This window comes from Cebus imitator, unplaced genomic scaffold (genome assembly GCF_001604975.1).
Source record: "Cebus imitator isolate Cc_AM_T3 unplaced genomic scaffold, Cebus_imitator-1.0 Scaffold132, whole genome shotgun sequence".
Lineage (NCBI taxonomy): Eukaryota > Metazoa > Chordata > Mammalia > Primates > Cebidae > Cebus > Cebus imitator.
The window spans coordinates 852,108-877,700 of record NW_016107447.1 but is presented as its reverse complement, the minus strand read 5'-3'; the positions used below and the strand labels follow the sequence as shown (position 1 = coordinate 877,700).

Genomic DNA, 25,593 nt, shown 5'->3' with positions numbered 1-25,593 from the left:
CTAGAGTGCAATGGCACAATCTCAGCTCACTACAACCTCCGCCTCCCAGGTTCAAGCGATTCTCCTGCCTCAGCTTCCCAAGTAGCTGGGATTACAGGCATGGACCACCACATCCGGCTAATTTTTTGTATTTTTAGTAGAGATGGAGTTTCTCCACGTTGGTCAGCGTGGTCTTGAACTCCCAATCTCAGGTGATCTGCCCACCTCAGCCTCCCAAAGTGCTGAGATTATAGGCATGAGCCACTGCGCCCGCCTGGGTTTTTATTTCTTGTAGCCAGAGCCCCAACCCAGTCATGTCTACCCTTTGCTCTGTCCCCACCTCCTTCAGACACAAAAGGGCCTCCTGGGAGGCAAGGCAGATTTTGCAGCACTTTTAATACACAAAGCAAAAGGCAATAGGCTGGATGGATGACCAACCTTCACTTGCATACAGGGCCCAAGTATTGATACCGACTAATTGGGAAATAAGTTAGAGTTTGCAGGGCCTTAGGGCTGAGAGCCAGAAACACTGTCCTTCTGGCAGCCATGGAAGCGAGGATTTCCTTTTCTGAGGATAAAAAGGTAAAAATAAGTGTTTTTAAAGTATGGCAGACACCCGGTCTTCAATAAAGAAGATGGTTTCAACCCAGCCAGGCCTTTAGGAAGGCAGAATGGAGCCAGGCAGGGCCCCAGGAAAGCCCAACCTATGCTGCATGAAGCCAGTCAGGGCAGCTGGCGAGAGGGCACCTCCTTCACCCTGCACCGTCATCTCCACCCCCCATTCCGATCACAGTTAATCATCTCCTCTGATTCTCACAACTTCCTCCAGACTCCCTGGTACTTCAGAGAAAGCCAGGGACACAGCACGATCTCGGTGTGTTTGTGAAAGTCAGTCCCTGCCTAGTTCCTTACAGCTTCTCCCAGGCCTAGCTGCTCCTGTCATCATTCCACCCACCTGGTTTCAATGCGTGAACGCCTTCGGCTGCTCCATGGCCTGGTGTGCCTGCAGCACGGCCACTGCCTCGTCTATCTGTGGGACAGGAGTGGGAGGGGCTTAGTGCAGCTCTCCCCGCAGGTCCCAGAAGAGTCTTGACCTCCCCCTGGCTCAGCATCCTGGACACAGGATCCTCCTCCATCCACAGTGTTTCTGTGGAAACTCCACCTCTACTTGCAAGATTCCACAGCCCTGTCACCTTTGACACAGGTACACTGCTGGACAGCTGGAAAAATCCTAACCCTTACACTCAGTCAGAACACACTTCCTTGTACCAAAACCCTACCTACGGAACAATACAGAATTAGTCCATGGAGGGGCTGAAGTAGCAAACCCTTACCTAAGGCCCCCTCCACTCTAAAATTCAGCAGGCCTTCAAATATCAGCAAGAACACTTTATCTGGCCAAACAGCTGTCCACTAGCTCCGTTAGGAGAGCCCTTGTCCTTAGCGTTCCTCCCGGCCCCTCAGGCTCCCTGCTACCCAGGCTGGCTCCTGCTTACCTTGGCATGGAGGGACTCTGGAGATTCCAGCATGAGCAACAGCTCCGAGTTGTCAATCTCCAGCAGCATGCCCGTGATCTTGCCAGCCAGCTGGGTGTGGACATCATGGATAAGGGGGTAGAGCCGCTCCCCTGTGTGGAACACCCTCTAATGGCTCCTGCACCTGCCTGGCTCACACCCCAGCATCCCAAGGCTGGTATGGAGTGCAGCATTGAGGACATCTGGGTTCTTCTCCCAGAACTGCTCCTCCTAGACTATGACGTTTAACACCTGATCTTCTAACATTAGGCATTTCTAATGACAGGGCTTGCTTGGTATTGGTGGTCAGCCCATCTCAGCAATGTGTGCAGGGCCCAGCCAGGATGGGGTGCCTTAAGTGGGGGCGGAAGGGGTCTTCCATGAAGAAAGTGAAGATGTTTACTTTCTACTACTAACAAACTATTACTAACTACTACTAACAAAGCCTTCTACTTCCATTAAGCTCATTTAAAATTTTTCCAGGTGAGGCCAGGCGCAAGTCATGCCCATAATCACAGTACTTTGGGAGGCTGAGGCAGGCAGATCACCTGAAGTCAGGAGTTTGAGACCAGCCTGGACAACATGGTGAAACCCCACCTCTATTAAAAATACAAAAATTAGCCAGGCATGGTGGCAGGTGCCTGTAATCCCAGCTATTCGGGAGGCTGAGGCAGGAGAATCACTTGAACCCAGGAGGTGGAGGTTGCAGCGAACCAAGATCGTGCCACTGCACCCCAGCCTTGATGACAGAGCAATACTTCAGACAAAAAAGAAAAAAGAAATTCGGGGTGAGGGCAAAGAGTAACGTGGCAAAATCCTAAGTAAGCTGAGGAAACAGTGGAGCAGTGGTAATGGGGGCCTGCAGTGAAGGGTCTGCTGGCGGCCATGCACTGAAGAACCTACCAACCAGGAACAAGCCTGTGTCCACTTAGTGGCATTTTTATCAGGGCCTGCCATGGACACTAGGGATGGAGATGAATTGCACCAGGAATCCAGGATCTATGAGGAACATGTATTGACACAGATTCCCACCTCCCTGCAGTGGGCACTAGGATACTGGTGAATGACAGTTTCTTCCCATTCACCTACCTATGGGCTATTTCTCAGCAGAAATCCAAGACCATACCCCTACTCCTCCATTCTGGGCCCCGATCTCCCCACATCTGGAGTGTCTCCCAGCCTCAAAGTCATAGGAGAGCAGAGCTGGAAGAAACCTCAGGACCATCCAGTCTGACCAGGGTTTTAAGACAAGAGAATAGGTGCCTAGAGAATAGGGGCAGCCCCAGACACGGTGGCTCACGCCTGTAATCCCAGCACTTTAGGAGGCAGAGGTGGGCGGATCACGAGGTCAGGAGTTTGAGACCAACCTGGCCAACATGGTGAAACCCCATCTCTACTAAAAATACAAATATTAGCCAGACGTGGTGGCATATGCCTGATGCCTGTAGTCCCAACTACTCAGGAAGCTGAGAGAGAAGAATCGCTTGAACCCGGGAGGCGGAGGTTTCAGTAAGCCAAGATCCTGCCACGGCTCTCTAGCCTGGCGACAGAGCAAGACTCCATCTCAAAAAAAAAAAAAAAAAACAATAGAGGCAGGTTGGCCATGGTCACTCAGTAGGTGGGTCAGTGACAAACCTGGACTTTTATCTCACATTGGACCTCCACTCAGGGTGTTTCCCAGCAGACTAGCCAGCTCACAGCTCTCCTCTTCTTGCTCCAGAGTAGGAGAACCAGCCACTCACCAATCATCTGCTTTTGCTCATGCAGGGGCGCCGCAGCCAGCATGGACGCAGTCAGGGGCTCATGTCCTGGGATGTGCACAGCCGGCTCCTGGACCTGCATGGTGCCAGGGACACATCCCTTACTCACCATGGACAGACCTGTCTTCAAAACACTTACCCTGGCAAGTGAACACAAGGCCAGGGAGGCACTGGAGGAGGGGAACAGCAGGCAGGGTCAGGATGATCAAGTGGGGTGGAGAGTCCCCAACAAGGGCAAGGTGGATTAGAAGACAAAGTCATGCCTCTAGCTTAGATGTTTCCTGTACTGCTATGAACTTATAAAGGTCCCTGATGTACAATGATAAATGAAAGCCCTATGTTACCAATAACTTTGTGCCAAATAAAGCTCTTATTATCATGTAGCTTTATGGACACGTCCCCAGCACACTTCTTACCCTTTTGCATCATGGTAATTTTAAAGCATTTTTGGCCAGGTGCAGTGGCTCACACCTATAATCCTAGAACTTTGGAAAACCAGAGTGGGAGGATTGCCTGAGGCCAGGAGTTTGAGATCAGCCTTGGCAACATAATGAGACCCCTGTCTCTATAAAAATACACAAAATTAGCCAGACATAGTGTCACCCGCCTGTATTGGAGGCTGAGGCAGCAGGATCACTTGAGCCTAGGAGTTCGAGGCTGCAGTGAGCTTTGATCATACCACTGCACTCTAACCTGGGTGACAGAGTGAGACCCTGTCGAAAAACAAAAGGCATTTTTGCTGTTTAAAGACTTTTTTTTTTTTTTTTTTTTTTTTTTTTAATAAGGAATCTTACTCTCTTGCCCGGGCTGGAGTCCAGTGGCACCATTTCAGCTCACTGCAACCTCCGCTTCCCAGCTTCAAGCACTTCTCCTGCCTCAGCCTCCCGAGTAGCCAGGACTATAGGTAGCGCCACCATCCCCAGCTAATACTTGTATTTTTAGTAGAGACGGAGTTTCAGTATGTTGGCCAGGATGGTCTCAATCTCTTGACCTTGTGATCTGCCTGACTCAGCCTCCCAAAGTGCTGTGATTACAGGCATGAGCCTCATTCATTCTGCAAGAAATAGTTCAAATTAGACACACTGCAGTTCTACATAGGATATGATAATACTGAATTTTAGACCTTTTTCAGGGCAGGGAGATAAATACAGTCTTTGGTTATAGGTATTTTCTGTTTTGAAGATTAAGCACATCCTTCCTATATTCTTAGAATACCTATCCTTGCTGTTCATCACAAATACTAAGGAAATCCAAATTAATTTTGGTAATAACCGAGGCAAAACAAATTGTAAATAAAACGTGATGCTGGCCCTCTTTCCCCTTCTCTCAGTAAGAGTGATCTCTTGATTGTACACATTAATAAATGAAACTTTGCAAGCCAAGAAAAGAAAAACAGCCAAGGCCCAACACTTTAGCCAAAGTTCTGAGCCAGGCGTCCGGGAGCCCAGGCTAACGGCAGGCAGCTGGGCCGGCCTTACCTGATCGGTGCTGTGTGCTGCTAAGGAACACTTGTACGGCAGGAGAGGCCGGCCTGGCGTGCAGCATCCTACCCCACTGGGTCCTGTGGTCTGAGTACCAATGTTGGCTGCAAAAAAACATAAGCAGAATTCAAATAGCTGCTATCCAAAAACAAAACAAAACAAAACCAAAACAGAAAATAACAAGCGTTGACAAGAATGTAAAGAAATTAGAACAATGCACTGTTGTAGGAATGTAAAACCACGTACCCACTACAGAAAAACAATATAGGACTTCCTCAAAAAATTAAGCAGAATTACCATATCATCCAGCAATTTTACCTCTAGGTATACACCCAAAAGACTTGAAAGCATGGTTTCAAAGAGATATTTGTACAACCATTTTCTTTTTGTTTTCTGATACGGAGTCTGACTCTGTCACCCAGGCTGTAGTGCAGTGGTGCGATCTCAGCTCACTGCTACCCCTGCCTCCCAAGTCCAAGCAATTCTCCTGCCTCAGCCTACCAAGTAGCTGGGATTACAGGCACGCACCACCACGTCTGGCTAATTTTTGTATTTTTAGTAGAGACGGGGTTTCACCATGTTGGCCAGGCTGGTCTCAAACTCCTGACCTCATGACCCGCCTGCCTCGGCCTCCCAAAGTGCCAGGATTACAGGCATGAGCCACAATGCCCAACCTGTACAACCATTTTCATAGCAGCATTATTCACAAACGCCCAAAGGGTAGAAGCAATCCAAATGTCCATTGATAGAGGAATAAGTAAAAATGACGTCTATACATACAAGGGAATATTTTTCAGCCTTAATAAGGAGATTCTGACACGTTACAACATGGATATATCTTGTTACATGTGAAATTAAAAAAAAAAAAAGCCAGCTACAAAAAGACAAATACTCTATGATTCCACTTTCCTGAGGTACCGAGAATAGTCAAATTTACAGAGACAAGTAAAATGGCAGTTGTCAAGGGCTAGCAGGAGGAGGAATGAGAAGTTATGGTTTAACAGGTACAGAATTTCAGCTCTGCAAGATGAACAGTTCTGGAGAGTGGACAGTGGTGACACTAAATAACAGTGTGGATATACTTAATGCCATTGACCTGTACACTGAAAAATAGTTAAGTGGTAAATTTTGTTATATGAATTTTACCATGATAAGAAGAAAAAAGAAAGAAAGAAGCAGGGATGTCAGGGCCTGCAGGAACCTATGGCCAGGGACTGAGTATGCCTCATTCATGCAGAACCTCCAGTGCTGAGCTTGGGGCCAGCACACTGTGGATGTGAGAACTTTTGCAGAATGAAGGAACAGATGTGCATGCTGTACAGCCAAAATCTACACCCTTGTTTATGGTTGCTGCGATATTTACCAGGCTTCAGGCCCAGTGCTAAGCCCTTGCATGCGCGATCTCATTAATCCTCAACAACAAGCCGGGTGTGGTGACTCACGCCTGTAATCCCAGCACTTTGATGGGAATCCGAGGTGGGTGGATCACCTGAGGTCAGGGGTTCAAGACCAGCCTGGCCAACATGGTGAAACCCTGTCTCTACTGAAAATACAAAAATTAGCTAGGTGTGGTGGTGCACACCTGTAGTCCCAGCTACTCGGGAGGCTAAGGCCGGAGAATCGCTTAGAAGGCCGGAGAATCGCTTAGAACCCAGGAGGCGGAGGTTGCAGTGAACCAAGATCACACCATTACACTCCATCGTGGGCAACTCGGTCTCAAAAAAAAAATTAAAAACATTTTTTTAAAAATCCTCAACAACAAAATAGGAGTACTATTTTTGTCCCCATTTTAAAGATTAGGTGATCGTATACAGTAGTTCAGCAAAGAGCCACAGAGTGAGTTGGCCCCAGGGACTGGAGGCCAAGCTAACTACCATGCTACAGACAGTCTGCAAAGTCGGCCCTGCCCACCGAGAGGGTGTAAGGCAAGGGCACCATGACGGTTGGTCCTGACTCCCAGTGCCAACCCTGCCCCACCCCCATTCCCCTTGGCCCTACCCACACTCACCTACTCTCTGAGTGTGGGGCACCGTGCGTGGCACCTGGGTGGAGGCCTGCCTGACACCACTGATGTGGGCTGAGGGGCACCGAGGCATCACTGGTGGCCGAACCATCGAGGCACCTGGAGGGTAGGCAGCTTGTGGCACAGACACCACAGAGAGAGAAAAATTAGATGGAGTCGGGGTAATCATCAGGGTGGCACGCTGTGCCTGGAAGCTTCCAGGGCCACCAAAAGAATGGGAAGGGAAACTAGAACGTTAACAACAGAAATAGGAGTCAATTCACCTAGACCCAGAACTCCAGGAAAAGGGTGTAGAAATATGCAATTTCAAAGCCAGCTCATGTCTACCCAGAGCCCCCAAATGCATAAGTACCATGATCAGACACCTTAGTCCCTTCAAGACAGTTTCAAGTGAGTGTGCATTTCACTCTTATAGAGGAGGGCCTTTGGTCAACAAGTTAGCCAGAGGAATTTCATTTTCTCAGCTTTGCAAGAATTTTCAGTCACAAATCAGAGGAGTCTGGCGATGACTGCTAGTGGCTAACTGTGTGTCTTTCATTGGCTCGTGCCGGTGCTTGGTACTTTACACACATCTCATTCAGGCCCATGCTCCAGAAGAGGAAACTGAGACTCGGAGAAGTGAAGTCACCCACCCTGGAAAGTGGCAGAGCCAGGTTCCTTCCCTGTGTTATGACTGCCTCACAGGGCCCACGCCAATAGGCCAGTCTGAGAATGGAAGGGGCTGGGTCACTCACAGGAAGGTCTAGGTGGCTGGGACGTCCACCTGGGGGCAGGCTGGGTGGGTGTCACTGGGCCACAGCCATAGTACGAAGCCGGGGCTGGAGGCTGCATGGGAGAAGACCCAGGATGAGGGGCTTGGCGGCAGGGTCGGTGAGAAGCAATACCTCCTCAGGGACACCCTGGCAGGAACACCACGGGCCCCTGCAGCGGACTGGTGAGTAAAGACCTACAGGGCTGGAATGAAAGCTCCCTCCTCCCATCTCAGGATATCCATTAGCCCTGAATCCTCCAGGGCAAAGATCTTAGATTTCAATCTTGGCCCGTTGTCAGCTAGCCCAATGACCTGGATAAAAAGGATGACATCTTACTCCAACTTGTGCCAGCTTAAGCAACTGCCAAAAGGAGAGGAATGTTCTCACCCTGGTGGCCATTAATGGCTGACATCTTTCTCCTTCCTCTAAACTCCACAAGGTCCTTTCCCAAACCATGCTCCTCAGAACATTAACATCCAGGGAAGATGTTAACAGGCATCCCACAAAAAATGACCATCTAAGCTGGGGAAATGCTATAAAATCTGTGCCTGTTTTGGAGAGTCACAGATACTGGCATATTAGGGTAGAATAATGTAGATAGTAAAGAAACCTAGGGCCAGGCATGGTGGCTCATGCCTGTAATCCCAGCACTTTGGGAGGCCGAGGAGGGCAGATCACTTGAGGTCAGGAGTTCAAGTCCAGCCTGGCCAACATGGTGAAACTCCATCTCTACTAAAAATACAAAAAATTAGATGAGTATGGTGGCACACGCTTGTAATCCCAGCTACTCAGGAGGCTGAGGCATGTGAATCGCTTGAACCCAGAAGGTGGAGGTTGCAGTGAACTGAGATGGCATCACAGCACTCCATTCTGGGCAACAGAGCAAGCAAGACTGTCTCTAAAACAAAAAAAAAAATTAATTTAATTAAAAAAATATATAGGGCAGGACACACGGTGGCTCATTCCTGTAATGCCAGGACTTTGAGAGGCCAAGGCAAGAGGACTGCTTGAGCCCAGGAGTTTGAGACCAGCCTGGGCAACATGGTGAGGCACCCTTCTTTAAAATAAACAAACAAAAAAAAATTAGCTGGGCATAACGGCATGTACCTATAGTCCCAGCTACTCAGGAGGCTGAAGTGGGAGGATCACTCGAGCCCAGGAATTCAAGGCTACAGAGAGCCATGATCACACCATTGCTCTCCAGCCTGGGTGACACTGAGAGCCTGCCTTAAAAAAAAAAAGAAAAGAAAAGAAAATGTAGGTTTAATTTGCTTAATGCATCATTTCCCAAGCTTACTACATCATTGAGAGTCTTTTAGCACAACATTCACGAGCTTCTTCAGACTGGAAAATGCCATTTGACTAACACTATGCCTCCCTTTTATGGAGGGGGAAACGAACTCAGCAGAAGCAAGCTGGGAACTTCCATAGTCTTCACGCTCTGCCTGGCTGTGGCAGCAGGGAAGGCTGTGGTGGGAGCTGTGGGCAGGCAGTCACCTGGGGCACGGCAGGCAGGAAGTAGCTGGAGGGCTGCTGAAAGGAGCCCAAGAGGGGGTTGCTCAGGATCCGCATGGTGGAGAGGCGCTGCATGTACTGGTTGGTCAAGATGGCCTTCCGCTCCTCTTTGCGCTGGGCCAGTGCCACGTAGAGTGGCTTGGTGCCCACGAGGCGCCCGTTCATCTCTGTCACGGCCTTTGTCGCCTCTTCTGGGGAGGAAAAACACACAAAGCCAAACCCCTTGCTGTGGCTACCCTCTGTCATCACCTAAAAGCAAGACAAGACAAGAGCTGCTGGGGTGGGGAAGGAAGGCTCCTGGGGCTGCACTGCCTCCCCCCTCCCCAGGGGCCAAGCCCAGCACCCAGCACAGGGCAGGCCCGAGAGAAAGCTGTGACTGAGAGCTGTAGCATGCACCCCTGTTTACTGAGCGGGGATGGCGGGATATAGCGTGTACCCCCATTTATTGAGCTGCGATAGAGGAAAGTAGTGTGCACCACCATTTACGGAGCTGTGTTCGAGGGATGCAGCGTGCACCCCCGTTTACTGAGCGGTAGTGAAGGGATGCAGCGTGCACCCCCGTTTACTGAGCGGTGATGAAGGGATGCAGCGTGCACCCTGTTTACTGAGCGGTGATGGAGGGATGCAGCGTGCACCCCCGTTTACTGAGTGGTGATGGAGGGATGCAGCATGCACCCCCGTTTACTGAGCGGTGATGGAGGGATGTAGCATGCATCCCCATCTACTGAGGCCTGCTGCATGCCAGATACTTTACGTGTCTTCACATCTCACATGTACAACCCCCCTGATGCAGGAGGCATCACAGCTCCTACTTTGCAGCTGGGATAAGAGAGATTCTAAAGAATGACTTGTCCAGAGCCACTCAGCCAGTGGTTCATACATCAGCCAGGTCTCACCCCAACACACTGTTCTGGTAAGCTTCTATTGATTGCCTCTGCTAAGTGAGCCAAGTTCTTTAAGAATTTGAAAAAGAGGTTCTTAGCCTTTTTGTTAAAATAACCTTTTCATTTTGGAGTAACTTTAGATTTACAGAAAATGTTACAAAAATATTACAGAGGGTTGCTGTCTTTTTTGTTTGTCTTTTGAGATGGAGTCTCACCTGTCACCCAGGCTGGAGTGCAATGGTGCGATCTTGGCTAACTGCGACCTCAGTCTCCCGGGTTCAAACGATTCTCCTGCCTCAGCCTCCTGGGTAGATGGGACTACAGGCGTGTGTCACCACACCCCGCTAATTTTTGTATTTTTAGTAGAGACAGGGTTTCACCATGTTGGCCAGGCTGGTCTTAACTCTTGACCTCAAATGATCCACCAGCCTCAGCCACCCAAAGTGCTGGGATTACAGGTGTGAGCCACTGGGCCCGGCCTGCTGTATATCTTTTACCCAGCTTCCTCCAATGTGAACATGGTACATTTTTTTAAAATGACAACATTAACACTGGTGCAATGCTATTAACTATTATACTATTAGCTCCTATTAGCTGCAATGCTATTAACTGAACTCCAGACTTCATTAGAATTTCACTCTTTTTTCCCCTAATGTTAATTTTCTCTTCCAGGATCCAACCCACATGGCATTTAGAGTTTGTGACTTTTTTTTTTTTTTTTTTTTTTAAAGAGATGGAGTCTCACTCTGTCATCCAGGCTAGAGTGGAGTGGTATGATCATAGCTCACTGCAGCCTCAAACTCCTGGTCTCAAGGGATCCTCCTGCCTCAGCCTCCCAAGTAGTTAGGGCTATAGGTACATGCCACCACACCCAGCTAATTTTTTTTTTTTTTTTTTTTGAGTTTGTAGAGATCAGCTCTCACTATGTTGCCCAGGATAGTCTCAAGAGATCCTCCTGCCTGGGTCTCCCAAGGTGCAGGGATTATAGGCAGGAGCCACTACACCTGGCCCTGGGTTTTTAACCTTTTTTAGGGTCAAGACACTGGCCTGGCTCACACCTCCCATAAAAATTAGAGTTATTTTTAAAATCTGCATTATTAGAGCCTAGGTTCTTCCCCCCCCCAACCCTTTTTTTTTTTTTTTTGAGCTAAGATCTCACTCTGTCACTCAGGCTGGAGTGCAGTGGTGCAATCTCAGCTCGCTGTATCCTTGACCTCCCGGGCTCAAGTGATCCTCTTACCTCAGTCTCCCAAGTAGCTGGGACTACAAGCACACACCACCATGCCTAATTACTTTTGTTTTTTGTAAAGGTGAGGTCTCATCCTATTGTCCAGGCTGGGCTTGAACTCCTGGAGATCCCATGCTCTTAATCAGTAATTTTCAGACTGCTATCCTTCAGTACAGGGGTCTTAATCTGAGAGTCCACAGATCCCCCTCAGGGAGGTCAAAGATACAATTTAGGGGGTCTGTGAACCTGGATTGGGGAAAAGTAACATCTTTATTTTCACATTAGCATTTCCTCCTATTATGAATATGGGCAACTACAAAAAAATCCTAGCAGTATGAGTCATGCCTATGACTTTGTCATGAAGAAAAAGAAAATATTTTCATATTATATTAATTATTGCTAATCTCAGCCAGGTGTGGTGGCTCACGCCTATAATCCCAGCACTTTGGGAGGCTGAGGTGGGCAGATCACCAGAAGTCAGGAGTTCAAGACCAGCCTGGCCAACATGGTGAAACCCCATCTCTACTAAAAATATGCAAAAATCAGCTGGGAGTGGTGGTGGGCTCCTATAATCTCAGCTACTCAGGAGGTTGAGGCAGAACCCGGGTTCTTGAACCTGGGAGGCAGAGGTTGTAGTGAGTCAAGATCACACCACTGCACTCCAGCCTGGGTGACAGAGCAGGACTTCATCTCAAAAAAAGATAAAAATAAAAATAAAAAAATAAAAGCACATACCGCTGTCGCTTTAATATTTTCACCATTACATATTTTTCAATATAATTTTTTTTGTAATTTAATTTCTGTGAATTCGTCATGTGAGGACAAATTTATGCATTTAAAAATATTCTTAGACCCAGGTTTGGTGGCTCATTCCTATTTTTGGGAAGCTGAAGTGGAAGAATTACTTGAGCCCAGGAATTTGAGACCAGCCTGGGCAATACAAAAAATTAGCCAGGCATTCTGGAGCTCCAATAGTCTCAGCTACTTGGGAGGCTGAGGCAGGAGGACTGCTTGATGCCAGGAGTTGGAGGCTGCAGTAAGTTGTGATGGTACCACTGCATTCCAGCCTGGGCAACAGAGCGAGACCCTGTCTCAAAAAGGGTTTTTAAAAAATATTCTTAGAAGGGGTCCACAGGCTTCATCAAACAGCCAAAGGGCCAGGTGTGGTGGCTCATGCCTATAATCCCAGCACTTTGGGAGGCCAATTTGGGTGGATCACCTGAGATCAGGAGTTCAAGACCAGCCTGACCAACACAGTAAAATGCCATCTCTACTAAAAATACAAAAAATTAGCTGGGTGTGGTGGTAGGTACCTGTAATCCCAGCTACTCAAGAGGCTGAAGCAGGAGAATCTCTTAAACCCAGGAGGTGGAGGCTGCAGTGAGTCAAGATCACACCATTGCACTCCAGCCTGAGCAAGAGTGAAACTCTGTCTCAAAAAAAAAAAAAAAAAAAAAAAAAAAAAAAATATATATATATATATATATATATATATATATATAGTTAAGAATTTCTGGTAGTAGGTAGTTAATAATGATAAAAGTTAGCAAAGCTAACACTTATGCAGAGCTTACCATAAACTTGATAGTGGTATAAGTATTTATATCCATTAATCCCTTTAATTTTTATAATCTTTTTTATATAAAACAAAATATAGTCCAGATGCAGTGGCTCATGCCTATAATCCCAGTACTTTGGGAGACTGAGGTGGGAGGACTGCTTGAGCCCAGGAGTTTGAGACAAGCCTGGGTAACATAGCGAGACCCCATCTCTATCAAAAATTGTTTTTAAAAAATCAGCTGGGCGTGTGGAACACACCTGTGGTCCCAGCTACTTGGGAGGCTCAGGTGAGAGGATCACTTGAGCCCAGGAGGTTGTAACATGCCATGATCACACCACTGCACTCCAGCCTGGGCAAAAGAAAAAGTACCTGTCTCTAATAAAAAATAATAACAAACCAAAATATATAAAATTTTATAAGATAGGATGGGCATAGTGGCTCATGCTTGTAATTTCAGCACTTTAGGAAGCCAAGGAAGGCAGATCACCTGAGGCCAGGAATTCAAGACCAGCCTGAACAACATAGTGAAACCCTGCTGAAACTCTACTAAAACTACAAAAATTAGCTGGGCTTAGAGCTACCTTAGGTAATCCCAGCTACTTGGGAGGCTGAGGAAGGAGAATTGCTTGAACCCAGGAGGGAGAGGTTGCAGTGAGCCAAGATCTCGCCACTGCACTCCAGCCTGAGTGACAAGAGGGAAATTGTCTCAAAAAAAAAAAAAAAGAAGATTATGTAAATCAAGGTTGAAAAACAACATATTTTAAAACTGGTAAAAAAAAAAAAAAAAAAAAAAAGATATATACAATTTTTGGGCCTGTTAAAAAGATGGTCACCCTAGGTATGCCTTAACCCTAAGGAATCCAAATTTACACATTTCCTTTGTTCCAGAAGTACTCAAGAAGTCCATCTCCTGAAACTGTATGTAAGGTATGTGATGAATAATTACAACAGTCACTATCAAACTACTTACTGAAGCAGATGCTCTACATGAAGCCTCTTTAGTAGTTCTCAGGACACCTCGAGAGGTGAGCAGTGTTGCTCCCATTTTATAGGGGGGTAAACAAGGTCCAAAAAGCAAAGCCACTGGCCTCAGATTCTAGAGCTAGGTAATGGTAGGACTGGGGTTTACTTTCAGGTCTGATTCACTTTAAAATCCCAGCTTTCAACCATGTTATTACATCAAATGTGTATGCATTTGTTGGGAAAGAGGATCGATAGCTTTTGATGATGTTTAATCAAATTTACTGATGGCTAATTTACATGTGCCACAGGCTTCTCTCACATTTTTCAAAAGGCCCTTAACCTAAAAGACAACGTTTTTTTCCTCCAAACACAAAGCTCCCTGAAGGATGTTTAAACTGGATTCAGTACCCAAAAGAGAACTTCTGGACCATTCCCTCAGAACCAATCATCCCATCATTCAGGTAGGTCCCCCACCCTATCACCCGCACTGATCTCTTTGGAAACTTCCTCATTCCCACCCCAGCTCCCTACCTCCTCACAGCCAAGTCAAACACTGCTGCTACTGCCACTTCTTCCAGGCAGCCCTCCCTCCTGTTCCACTGAGTTCCTGTAGCTCTGCCTCCCATACTATCCCCCATATTATAATCCATTTGAGTTAGTGGTGGACTGACTTCCTCACTAGACCATAAGCTACTCGAAAGCAGGATCACATTTGATGTGTTCCTGTTTCCCACCGAGCATGGTAAAACAGCAGGTATTTAAGTATAGAATGAATAAACACTGGGTCATCTTAAAACCATCTGGGAGCTTCTTAAAGAAAAATAAAGCCAGGCACCGTGGCTCATGCCTGTAATCCCAGCACTTTGGGAGGCTGAGGCAGGTGGATCACCTGAGGTCAGTAGTGTGAGAGCAGCCAGGCCAACACGGCGAAACCCCGTCTCTACTAAAAATACAAAAACAAGCCAGGTGTGGTGGTGCGCGCCTGTAGTCACAGCTACTTGGGAGGCTGAGGCAGGACAGGTGGAGGTTGGAGGTAGTTGGAGGTTGCAGTGAGCCATGATCATGCCACTGCACTCCAGCCTGGACGACAGAGTGAGACTCCGTCTCAAAAATAAATAAATAAATAATAAAAAAAATCAAAAGGCCAGGTCCTACACCCTGGAGATCCACATTCCATCATTGACTCAGGGATGTATATTTAAGAATTGCCCAGGGGGTTGTAATGAGAAGCCAGGGCCAAGAGCCATCCAGCGAGCGCCAGTGTCTTCATCTATAAGAGGACACCTGCTGAAGCTCACAGAGCTGCTGAAAAGATGGGCCAGTTGTCACATCTCAGGGGTCTAACAGGGTTGGGCACAGAGTCGGTGCTCCAGAAATAGGGAAGAACAAATGAAGAATGACGGAGTCCAGCCCTCTCACTTTCCAGATGGGAAAACGGAGATCCAGAAGGATGATGTCACTGGCAGAGGCCAGACAACAGAAGTCAATGGAAATACTAAGATGTGAATTTCTGGAATCTGGCATCCAGTAGGCACTCAATAAATGCCAAGGTCACAGTGAGTATTTAGTATTTCTACCCTTTTCCCCTCTAGCCCAGATAAGGCTGCAGATGGGCTACAAACTCCAGTGGGGTCAGCAGAGCCCCAGAAGGGGTACCCGGTACCAACCCCTCAGAGACTTCTGCGCAAGAGGGCGGAGGGGCGGGGTTGGGGGAGGATGGTGGTGAGACAATGGAGGGAAACGCTGTCCCCCAGAGATGCCCCCAACCCTCACCTTCGCACTGGTAATCACTCCATAGGGAGAGAACTCTTTCCTCAGTTTGTCGTCATCAATGGAGTCATCCAGGTTCTTCACGTACAAGTTCACGCCCTGGAGGGAAGGGAAGCTGTTGGAGACCCCCTTCCCCTCCAAGGCCCCACTGCCTTTCGGAGACCAGGGGGCTGACACAGGCACGAGGGGCATGGGAAGCCCCACCAGCCCAGCCTCCTGCTCCCCGTCTCCCTCAGCAACCAGGTCCCCCCATCCCTCAGCATGCCCATCACCTGCAAGCTGTGGCCGCCACATCCCTAATGCCCCTGCAGTTCTCACACACCTGTACTGGTCCCAGCCTCACCACAGCTATTCCCCATTTCACAGATGGGACCCACGAGGATGTCCCAGGTCCCACAGCAGGCTGAGGTCCAGGGCAGGCCCAAGCAGAGCTCTCCAGATAGCGGACGTCAGGCAGCAGGAGGCACAGCTCCTTGCCGCTGGCCCGTGACCAGACCCAAACACAGGCAAGCTGTCCCTCTACCACCTGCCAGCCCAGGAGCCTTGGGCACTTACTCATGCTGGTACCAGGCGCCACTCTAAGCTTTCTCAAACATTTTGATTTTTGTTTTTTTAGATGAAAAAAGTCAAAATGTTTGATTTTTTTTTGAGACAGATTTGATTTTTTTTTTGAGGTGGATTTTCATTCTTGTTGCCCAGGCTGAAGTACAATGGCGTGATCTTGACTGACTGCAACCTCTGCCTTCTGGGTTCAAGTGATTCTCCTGCCTCAGCCTCCCAAGTACCTGGGATTACAGGCATGTGCAACCGGGCCCAGCTAACTTTATGTTTTTTAGTAGAGACGAGGTTTTACCATATTGGTCAGGCCGTTCTTCTGACCTCAGGTGATCTGCCCACCTTGACCTCCCAAAGTGCTGGGATTATAGGCATGAGCCACCACACCAAGCCACATTTTGATTTTTTTTTTTTTTTTTTTTTTTGGGAGACAGAGTCTCACTCTGTTGCCAGGCTGGAGTGCAGTGGTGCAATCTTGGCTCACCGCAACTTCCGTCTCCTAGGTTCAGGCAATTCTCCTCCCTCAGCCTCCTGAGTAGCTGGGATTACAGGCACGTGCCACCATGCCAAGCTGATTTTTTGTATTTTTAGTAGAGACAGGGTTTCACCATGTTGACCAGGATGGTCTCNTTTTGGAGACAGAGTCTCACTCTGTTGCCAGGCTGGAGTGCAGTGGTGCAATCTCGGCTCACCGCAACTTCCGCCTCCCAGGTTCAAGTGATTCTCCTGCCTCAGCCTCCCAAGCAGCTGAGATTACAGGCACCCACCACCACACCCAGCTAATGTTTTGTATTTTTGTTAGAGATGGGGTTTCTCTATGCTGGTCAGGCTGGTCTCAAACTCTCGACCTCCGGTGATCCACCCACCTTGGCCTTCCAAAGTGCTGGGATTACAGGCATGAGCCACCACGCCCGGCTCACATTCTGATTTTTAATCCTCACAACAACCCTAAGTGAAGGAAACTTTTATCCGTGTTTTACAGACAAAACTGAAACACAAAGAGGCTAAGTAAGTTGCCCCCAGTCATCTAGTAGCTAAGTGGCAGAGCCAGGACAACCAGGCAGCCCAACTTCAGAGCCTGTGCGTCTCACTGTTGAGTGACAGCTGCCTAGTCTAGCACCTTGACTTTTCTCCTTCCAGACCTCCCAAACGCAACAGTGTGTGAATGCACAAGAGTACAGGGACCACACAGTTGTACAGCATGGCATCCTGCTCTCACAGATTACATGACGAGTATTTTATCCTGTGGGTCTGTAAGCCCCTGGACATGTTGTATGTATACAGAGGGACGTATGTGTTTCTCAGCCTCAGCCCTAGTGACATTTTGTGCCAGATAGCTCTTTGCTGTGGCATTGTCCTGGGCTCTATAGGATGTCTGCCAGCATCCCTGGCCTCTACCCAGTAGATAACAGTAGCACTCTACCACCCACACGACAATGAAAATTCTAGACACTGACAAATATCCCCCAGGAAGCAAAACTGCTCCTCACTGAGAACTGAGTATGTGTGCATGTTTTTGTGTGGATGTGTGTATTTATATGCCCCTCTCCATGAAAGATCTAGAACTTTTATGAAAAATCTTAGAGGGGGGCCAGGCACAGTGGCTCATGCCTGTAAGCCCAGCAGTTTTGGAGGCTGAAGTGGGCAGATCATCTGAGGTCAGGAGTTCGAGACCAGCCTGGCCAGCATAGTGAAACCCTATCTCTATTAAAAATACAAAAATTAGGCCAGGCACAGTGGCTCACGCCTGTAATCCCAGCACTTTGGGAGGCTGACGTGGGCAGATCACGAGGTCAAGAGTTCGAGACCAGCCTGAGCAACATGGTGAAACACCATCTCTACTAAAAATACAAAAATTAGCCGGGCATGGTGGTGCATGCCAGAAATACCACTCGGGAGGCTAACACAGAAGAACTGCTTGAACCCAGGAGGCAGAGGCTTCAGTGAGCTGAGATCATGCCACTGTACTCCAGCCTGGGCAACAGAGCAAGACTCCATCTCAAAAAAAATCTTAGAGGGGTTTACTTCCCAATGAAGTTTTAAATTGCACTGATCCACAATATCCACTTTAATTAAATTATTAACTCCGTATAATTCAAAGGCTGTCCAATATTCCAACTTTTGGATGTAACATATTTGGCCTAATTATTCTCAACCAGGAGTAGGATTTCCTCTAGGGGAATTTGGCAGTATGCGGGATACTCTGGATTCAACAGGGATTCAACAGGGATTGAGTGGGCAGGTTTGGATGCTAACCAGTCCCACACAAAGGATTATTCTAACCAAAAGGTCCCCAGCACCCCTACTAATTCCTATCATGGCTGGGAAGTTGGGTTGTGCCCAGTGTCTCACTGTTATAAATCAGGCAGTGGGAACCATCCCAGGCTCATCGATTCCTGCCTTGAGCCAAGTGCCTAGAATTAGGATCACTAGAAGAAACAGTCGCCACTCGGGGCTACCGACACACAGCTGCTGTCATCCAGAAATGGCTGCCACCAGGAAGCCTGACCTCACCTGGTAACGGCTCAGCCGGTCCTGCTTCATCTGCTCAAACCTGCGCTTCAGTTCATTCTGCCGCTCCACGCGCTTCTGGGCCCTGCTCGCATACAGCAGCCGCCCGCTCACCTCCTTCCCATTCATATGGACCACAGCCTGGGGAGATGGGAACGGGACATGCTTGGTAACCACTTGGATGTGGCCCTGGCCCAGGCCCATCTTCTGGATCTAGAGGAATCACCTGCAAACCAGGCTGGCCACACTAGCTGAGAATAATCAGTACCAGGACAAAGGCCATTTAAGTATACCCACTTTGGCTCATGCCTGTAATCCCAGTACTTTGGGAGGCAGAGGCAGGAGGATCACCTGAGGTCGGGCGTTTGAGACCAGCCTGACCAACATGAAGGCTGAGGCTGGAGAATCGCTTGAACCCGGGAGGCAGAGGTTGTGGTGAGCCAAGTTGTGACATTGCACTCCAGCCTGGGCAACAAGATTGAAACTCTGTCTCAAAAGAAAAAAGTCAGCCTGGGGCTCTATTTTAAAAAACAAAATTGACGGCCAGTCGGGGTGGCTCACCCCTGGTAATCCCGGCACTTTGGGAGGCCAAGACAGTCAGATCCCTTGAGGTCAGGAGTTCGAAATGTGGTGAAACCCCGTGTCTACTAAAAATACAAAAGTTAGCCAGGCATGGTGGTGGGCACCTGTAATCCCAACTACTTGGGAGGCTAAGGCAGGAGAATCCCTTGAACCTGGGAGGCCTCCGGAGGTTGCAGTGAGTTGAGATCACACCACTGAACTCCAGCCCGGGCGACAGAGCAAGACTCCATCTTAATAAAATAAAAGTAAAAATAAAATTGAGATTTGAAAAGTTTCCCATATTTAAAATGTAAATATGGCCGGGCGCCGTGGCTTACGCCTGTAATCCCAGCACTTTGGAAGGCCAAGGCGAGTGGATCACCTGAGGTCAGGAGTTTCAGACCTATGTGGTGAAACCTCATCTCTACTGAAAATACAAAAATTAGCTGGGCATGGTGGTGGGTGCCTGTAATCCCAGCCACCTGGGAGGTTGAGGCAGGAGAATCGCTTGAACCTGAGAGGCAGAGGTTGCAATGAGCCGAGATCATGCCACTGCATTCCAGCCTGGGCAACAGAGTGAGACTCCATCTCAAAGATAAATAAATAAATTAATTAATTAAAATAAAATGTAAATATTATATATATTCCCGTATTTTAAATGTGTATTACTATGTGAAAGAAGCCAGTCTAGGCAACATACTCTATGTTCTGGAAACGGCAAAACTACGGAGCCAGTGAAAAGATCATTGGTTGCCAGGGGTTAAGGGGCAGGAGGAATGAACAGATGGAGCACAGGGGATTCGTAGGGCACGGAAAGTACTCTGCATGACGCCATAATAGTGGATACATGTCATCATGCATTTGTCCAAACCCCTAGACTGTATACCGAAAGTAAATCCTAACATAAACTTGGGACTGTGTGTGTCAATGATGTGTCAAAGTAAGTTCATCACTTGTAACAGGTGTAACCCTTGGGAGCAGGACACTGATAATGGCAGAGGCTGTTGATGTGTGGGGGCATGGGGTACACAGAAAACCTCCGTACCTTCCACTAAACATTGCTGTGAACCTAAAACTGTATTAAAAAGAGGAAAAAATTTTAGGTTCCAAGTGCAACTACACATGGATAATTTGAACAAAGCAGCAAGCACGATTCTTTCATAATGGCATGACAGCATCAACATCCTTCACTTCGAGTTGGATTTCACGGCACAACATGAACCTTTTTGCTAACTGTGAGAGCCTTTTTGTGTGTGAAGATGGGGTCTCACTGTTTTGCCCTGCTGGTCTCAAACTCCTGAACTCAAGCAGTCTTCCCACCCAGACTCCTCAAGCGCTTGGATTACAAGCCTGAGCTATCATACCTGGACAGCTTTTTAAAAATTAGAGGCAGGATCTTGCTATGTTGCCCAGGCTGGATGCAAACCCCCGGGCTCAAGGAATCCTCCTGCCTCAGCCTCCTGTGTAGGCTGAGACTACAGGTACACACCACCACAGCTGGTGGAAACTGATTTAAGTGGTCAATTCAAGAGTAAATATTTGTATATAACGATGACTTTTGCATCCCTCTGCGGACCTCAGGGCTCAGAAGCGAGCAAAGAAGAATGAAGCCTTTGCACCACCGGAAGGACAGGCCCTGCCTACATATAGGACTCTCCCACCCTCTTGACCTAGGCTGGGGAGGGACTTTCTTCCCCCCCACAGGAAGCTGGGGCCCCCTCTTCTCAGTCCCGGCTCGGTGCCCCTGTCCTGGAACAGAGCCATGGCGAGGCTCCTACCTTCTGGGCTTCCTCGTGCTTCTCAAAGTTGACAAAGCCAAAGCCCCGCGAGCGGCCGCTGTTGTCCCTCATCACCTTCACACTCAGCATCTTCCCTGCAGAGGACCAACCTGGCTCAAAGGGGAGTCTGCAAAGTCCCAGAACATGTCCTCCCTTCCCACAAGTCCTCGGGAAACCCCAAAAAGGCCCCTTCTCCCTACCAGAATTTGGAGGGGAAGAGGAAAAACAGTGATGCCCCTGCTCCCTCGGGATCACACCCACCAAACTGGGAGAAGAGGTCCTGCAGGCCTTGCTCGTCCACATCCGCCGGGAGGTTCTTCACGTAGATGTTGGTGAACTCCAGGGCTCGCGCTCCCAGCTCCGCCGCCCGCTCCCGTCGAGACTTGAAGTGGCCCACAAAGCTGCAGGCACACCAAGAGGTAGGCAGCTGCCAGCCGTCAGCCACCCCCATGCCAACTCCCGCTCAACTGCTGCCCTTCTCCAGGCTTACATATCCCTCATCAGGAAACTGGGCAGCCTTGACCTCCTTGGCTCAAGTGATCCTCCTGTCTCAGCCTCCTTTGTAGCTAGGAAGACAGAGACCACCTGCCACCATACCTCGCTAATTTTTTTATTTTTTATTTTGTAGCGATGGGATCTCACTTTGTTGCCCAGGGTTGTCTTGAACTCTTGGGTTCAAGCGATCCTCCTGCCTCAGCCTCCTAAAGTGCTAAAGTGCTGGGATTACCGGCATGAGCTACTGTGCCTGGTTTCTTTTTTTTTCTTTAAACCTTTTGCATTGTTACTTCTTAGACAGAAAGAACATCCCCAAGGCCCAGTTACCTCCAACAGCCAAGATATTATACTGTGTTCCAGAGCTTGTCCCCAGCAGAAGGTTAGGTAAATTTCATTCTTGCGACAAATGCACGCATAAGTACTACTATATGCCAGGCAGCTGAGAGCACAGAATAATGAGCCTGGGAGTCAGACAGATAAGGGCTTAAATCCTCACTCTGCAGTTGCCTAGCTGTGTGACCCCAGGCAAGTTACTTAACTTCTCTGAGCCTCAGAGTTCATTACTGTAAATTTGGTAATCAAATTCTCATCATAAGGCTTTACTTATTAACATTCATTAGATGCACTGGGGAAGCAGGGGTAAGTGAATTAGATGCAGTCAGTGCTAGTGTTGCTCTGGGGGACATTGACTAAAATCACTTAAATACAAGATTGATTTCATTTTTTTTTTTAATTTTTAATTTTTTTTTTAAATTGAGACAGAGTCTCTTTCTGCTGCTCAGGCTGGAGTGCAGTGGTGCGATCTCGGCTCACTGCAACCTCCATCTCCCAGGTTCAAGTGATTCTCCTGCCTCAGCCTCCCGAGGTAGCTGGGACTACAGGCGCATGCCACCACGCCCGGCTAGTCATTTTTGTTTATTATTTTTTTGAGACTGAGTTTCACCCAGGCTGGAGTGCAGTGGTGTGATCTCGGCTCACTGCAAGCTCTGCCTCCCAGCTTCCAGCAATTTTCCTGCCTCAATCAGCCTCCCGAGTAGCCGGGATTACAGGCATGTGCCACCATGCCTGGCTAATTTTTGTACTTTTGGTAGAGACAGAGTTTCACCATGTTGGCCAGGCTAGTCTCGAACTCCTGACCTCAGGTGATTCACCCACCTCAGCCTCCCAAAGTGCTGGGATTACAGGCGTGAGCCACCTCATCCAGCCACAAGATTAATTTTAAAAGTTCATTCCCAAGTTTATATAAACATATCTAGGAAAGTATCCTAGATTTTAAAAATAAAAATAAATTCTGATGGTATCTGTAGCACATTTAGCACAAACAAAGCCATACCAGGCACCGAAATTTGAAGAAAACTGAGTGGCAAATGTAACCTTGAGTAAATTGGAGCAAACAAAGAACATTCTTCTGAGAGGTGGGAAAAACCCACCAAGATTCGTTTGACAGGTTGACTGGACGCTCCCCTGAGAAACCCTGGACAAAATGACTCTCAGTGCATCCCCCAGCTCAAAGCCATCCACCCTCCATGGCCCTGACCATGGGGAATGGCCCCTCAGATGAGCAAAATCAAAGTTCTGGGTAGGGAAGAGCCAGAGGCAGATTCTCTCTAGCACCTGCCTCCTGGTTTTCCCATCTGTGAAATGGGGATGATACCAAAGTGAGCGGTATGAAGGGGCAGGCTAAGCATATGCCTACTTTTTATTCTGCCAAAATCCCATGAAACAACACAAAAGGTTTAAAGAAAAAAAAAAAAAAGCCAGGCGCAGTAGCTCATGCCTGTAATCCCAGCACTTTAGCAGGCTGAGGCAGAAAGATCGTTTGAATTTGAACTTGATCTTTCGAGACCAGCCTGGGCAACAGTGAGACCCCATATCTACAAAAAAAAAAAAAAATCAAAAAGCCAGGTGTGGTGGCATGTGGTCACCTGTGGTCCCAGCTACAAAGGAGGCTAAGGCAGAAGGATCACTTGAGCCCAGGAGGTCAAGGCTGCAGTGAGTTGTGTTTGTGCCACTGCACTCCAGCCTGGGCTACAGACCAAGACCCTGTCACACACACGCACACACCCTATACTGAGAAGGCAGGAAAACAGATGAAATTACTGAGTCCATTGATGATATGACCATTAGCCAGTCCCTCTAGAGTTTTAAAATCGCCACTTCCTTTACTACTCAGAACAATCCTCTAATGTAGATCATCAGCTCCATCTTTCTATGAGGAAAGAGTCCCTGAGAGACTGAGCAACTCCTCCGAGGTTGCACTTCTAGGAGGAGTGCCTGCCACTCAAGTGTCTGGTGCCCGTTAGCAGCTGGGGGGTAGCATCGATTCCTAGTCGGCCATGCCATGCTTCTGTCCCTGCAGCCTCTGCTCCTCCCTCGGGCCCAGCCACTCACACTTTGCGGTCATTCAGCAGCATCCCGTTCATGGTATTGATGGCCTGCTGTGCGGCCTCATGGGTCTCAAAATGAACGAAGCCGAAACCACGGGAGCCATGCTCGTCACACGCCACCTGGGCCACAGGAAGGAAGGACAGGAAGAGTACTGACAGAGGGTTCAGGAAGAAAGGAATGGCAAAGGTGACAATGACCAGTCTCCGCATGACTGCTGTGTGCATGGAAAAGGCGATCCTGCATGTTAGGGATGAAAAATGGAAGCTCAGAGAGTGCCAGCACTCAAGTTAACAACAGATTAAGGAAGGTTGGGCGTGGTGGCTTATGCCTGTAATCCCAGCACTTTGGGAAGCGGAGGTGGGCATATCACTTGAGGTCAGGAGTTCGAGACCACCATGGACAACATGGTGAAACTCTGTCTGTGCTAAAAAGTCAAAAAATTAGCTGGATGTGGTGGCAGGTGCCTATAATTCCAGCTACTCAGGAGGCGGAGGCAGGGGAATTGCTTGAACCCTGGGAAGCAGAGGTTGCAGTGAGCTGATATGGCATCACTACACTCCAGCCTGGGTGAAAGAGTGAGACTTTGTGTCAAAAAAAAAAAAAGAAAAAGAAAAACGAAAAGAGAGAGAGAAAAGAAAAAAACAGATTTAAGAGATATGTAAGAGGGAGAAAGCCACCACAATGAAGACAGGTTTCATCTACACTGCATACCAGCTTTTAGATGTCTTCCTAAAGCGATGGGCAAAAGGGTTAGATTCAAAACCCTCAAATCTGCATCCTTGTTTCTATCAGCAAACTAGAAACAACCTGAGAATTCATCAAGGGGGAGACTGGGTGGTACATTCATGCTGGTCTACTCTGCGTGCACAGTTGAAGAGAATGCGGTAGGTTACAACGCTGACAGTCTCATTAGGTAAAGGAACAAAAATCCATTCAGCCTAAAGTAGGCATCTACCATTGGAAATTTTGAAAAGGACACACATAATATGTATTAATATTACTTTTGGGGACTAGGGTTGAAAGAGATGGAGCCTTCTTTTTCACTTTCTTCCCTTCCACATTGTTTAAACTTTGCCAATTCATGAATTACTGCAACAACAAACTCATTTCAATTTTATTTCCTTTTTTTGAGATGGAGTTTTGCTCTTGTTGCCCAGGCTGGAGTACAATGGTGCAATCTCAGCCTCCCGGGTTCAAGTGATTCCCTGCCTCAGCCTCCCAAGTAGCTAGAATTATAGGCACGTGCCCCACCATGCCTGGCTAATTTTTTGTATTTTTAGTAGAAACGGGGTTTCACCATGTTAGCCAGGCTGGTCTCGAACTCCTGACCTCCAGTGATCTGTCCACCTTGGCTTCCCAAATTTTTTGTATTTTTAGTAGAGACAGGGTTTCACCATGTCTGCTAGGCTGGTTCGGGACTCCTGACCTCATGTGATCTACCTGCCTTGCCCTGCCAAAGTACTGGGATCACGAGCCATGAGCCACCATACTCAGCCTCAATCTCAATTTTTTTTTTAAAGAAGCACAACATCGTACTCCCATTCTGTAACTCTCCTGACTCAAGTCAGCAGGACAGAACTTGGGAAAAAGGAAAGACTTTCTAGTTCACATAGTCCCCATCCCTCTTGTTGAACTTTGCAGAAAGACCACTAACCCCCACTTCAAGGTGACTGTGGCTACTGCCTCAGATCAGTGGCATTTTTCTGCCTAGTTGACAACCACTACCTCCCAGCCTAGCTTCCACACTACTACTAGGATGCTCTTTCCAAAATGTAATTCTGACCACATACCTCCAATCTCTAGTAGCTTCTATCCACAGAACTGTATGAACTCCGCATTTGAGGCTCCCCAATGGGTCCTGCACAAGCCTTGCTT

General features: G+C 48.0%; 1 protein-coding gene across 1 annotated transcript in view; it reads right to left on the bottom strand.

Annotated features, from left to right (window-relative positions):
* Window positions 1–356: 356 nt before the first annotated feature.
* PABPC1L (poly(A) binding protein cytoplasmic 1 like) overlaps window positions 357–25,593 on the bottom strand; it is a 30,488-nt gene continuing 5,251 nt past the window's right edge. Inside the window, exons 3-15 of the mRNA XM_037742993.1 lie at window positions 23,722–23,837; window positions 21,097–21,236; window positions 20,836–20,930; window positions 18,500–18,637; window positions 15,434–15,529; window positions 9,007–9,273; window positions 7,492–7,582; window positions 6,743–6,871; window positions 4,732–4,838; window positions 3,236–3,329; window positions 1,476–1,606; window positions 935–1,009; window positions 357–547 (exon numbers count right to left, since the gene is read on the bottom strand). Coding sequence (XP_037598921.1) covers window positions 941–1,009; window positions 1,476–1,606; window positions 3,236–3,329; window positions 4,732–4,838; window positions 6,743–6,871; window positions 7,492–7,582; window positions 9,007–9,273; window positions 15,434–15,529; window positions 18,500–18,637; window positions 20,836–20,930; window positions 21,097–21,236; window positions 23,722–23,837 — 1,473 coding nt within the window. The 3' untranslated portion in view covers window positions 357–547; window positions 935–940. The remainder of the gene's footprint in view (window positions 548–934; window positions 1,010–1,475; window positions 1,607–3,235; window positions 3,330–4,731; window positions 4,839–6,742; window positions 6,872–7,491; window positions 7,583–9,006; window positions 9,274–15,433; window positions 15,530–18,499; window positions 18,638–20,835; window positions 20,931–21,096; window positions 21,237–23,721; window positions 23,838–25,593) is intronic.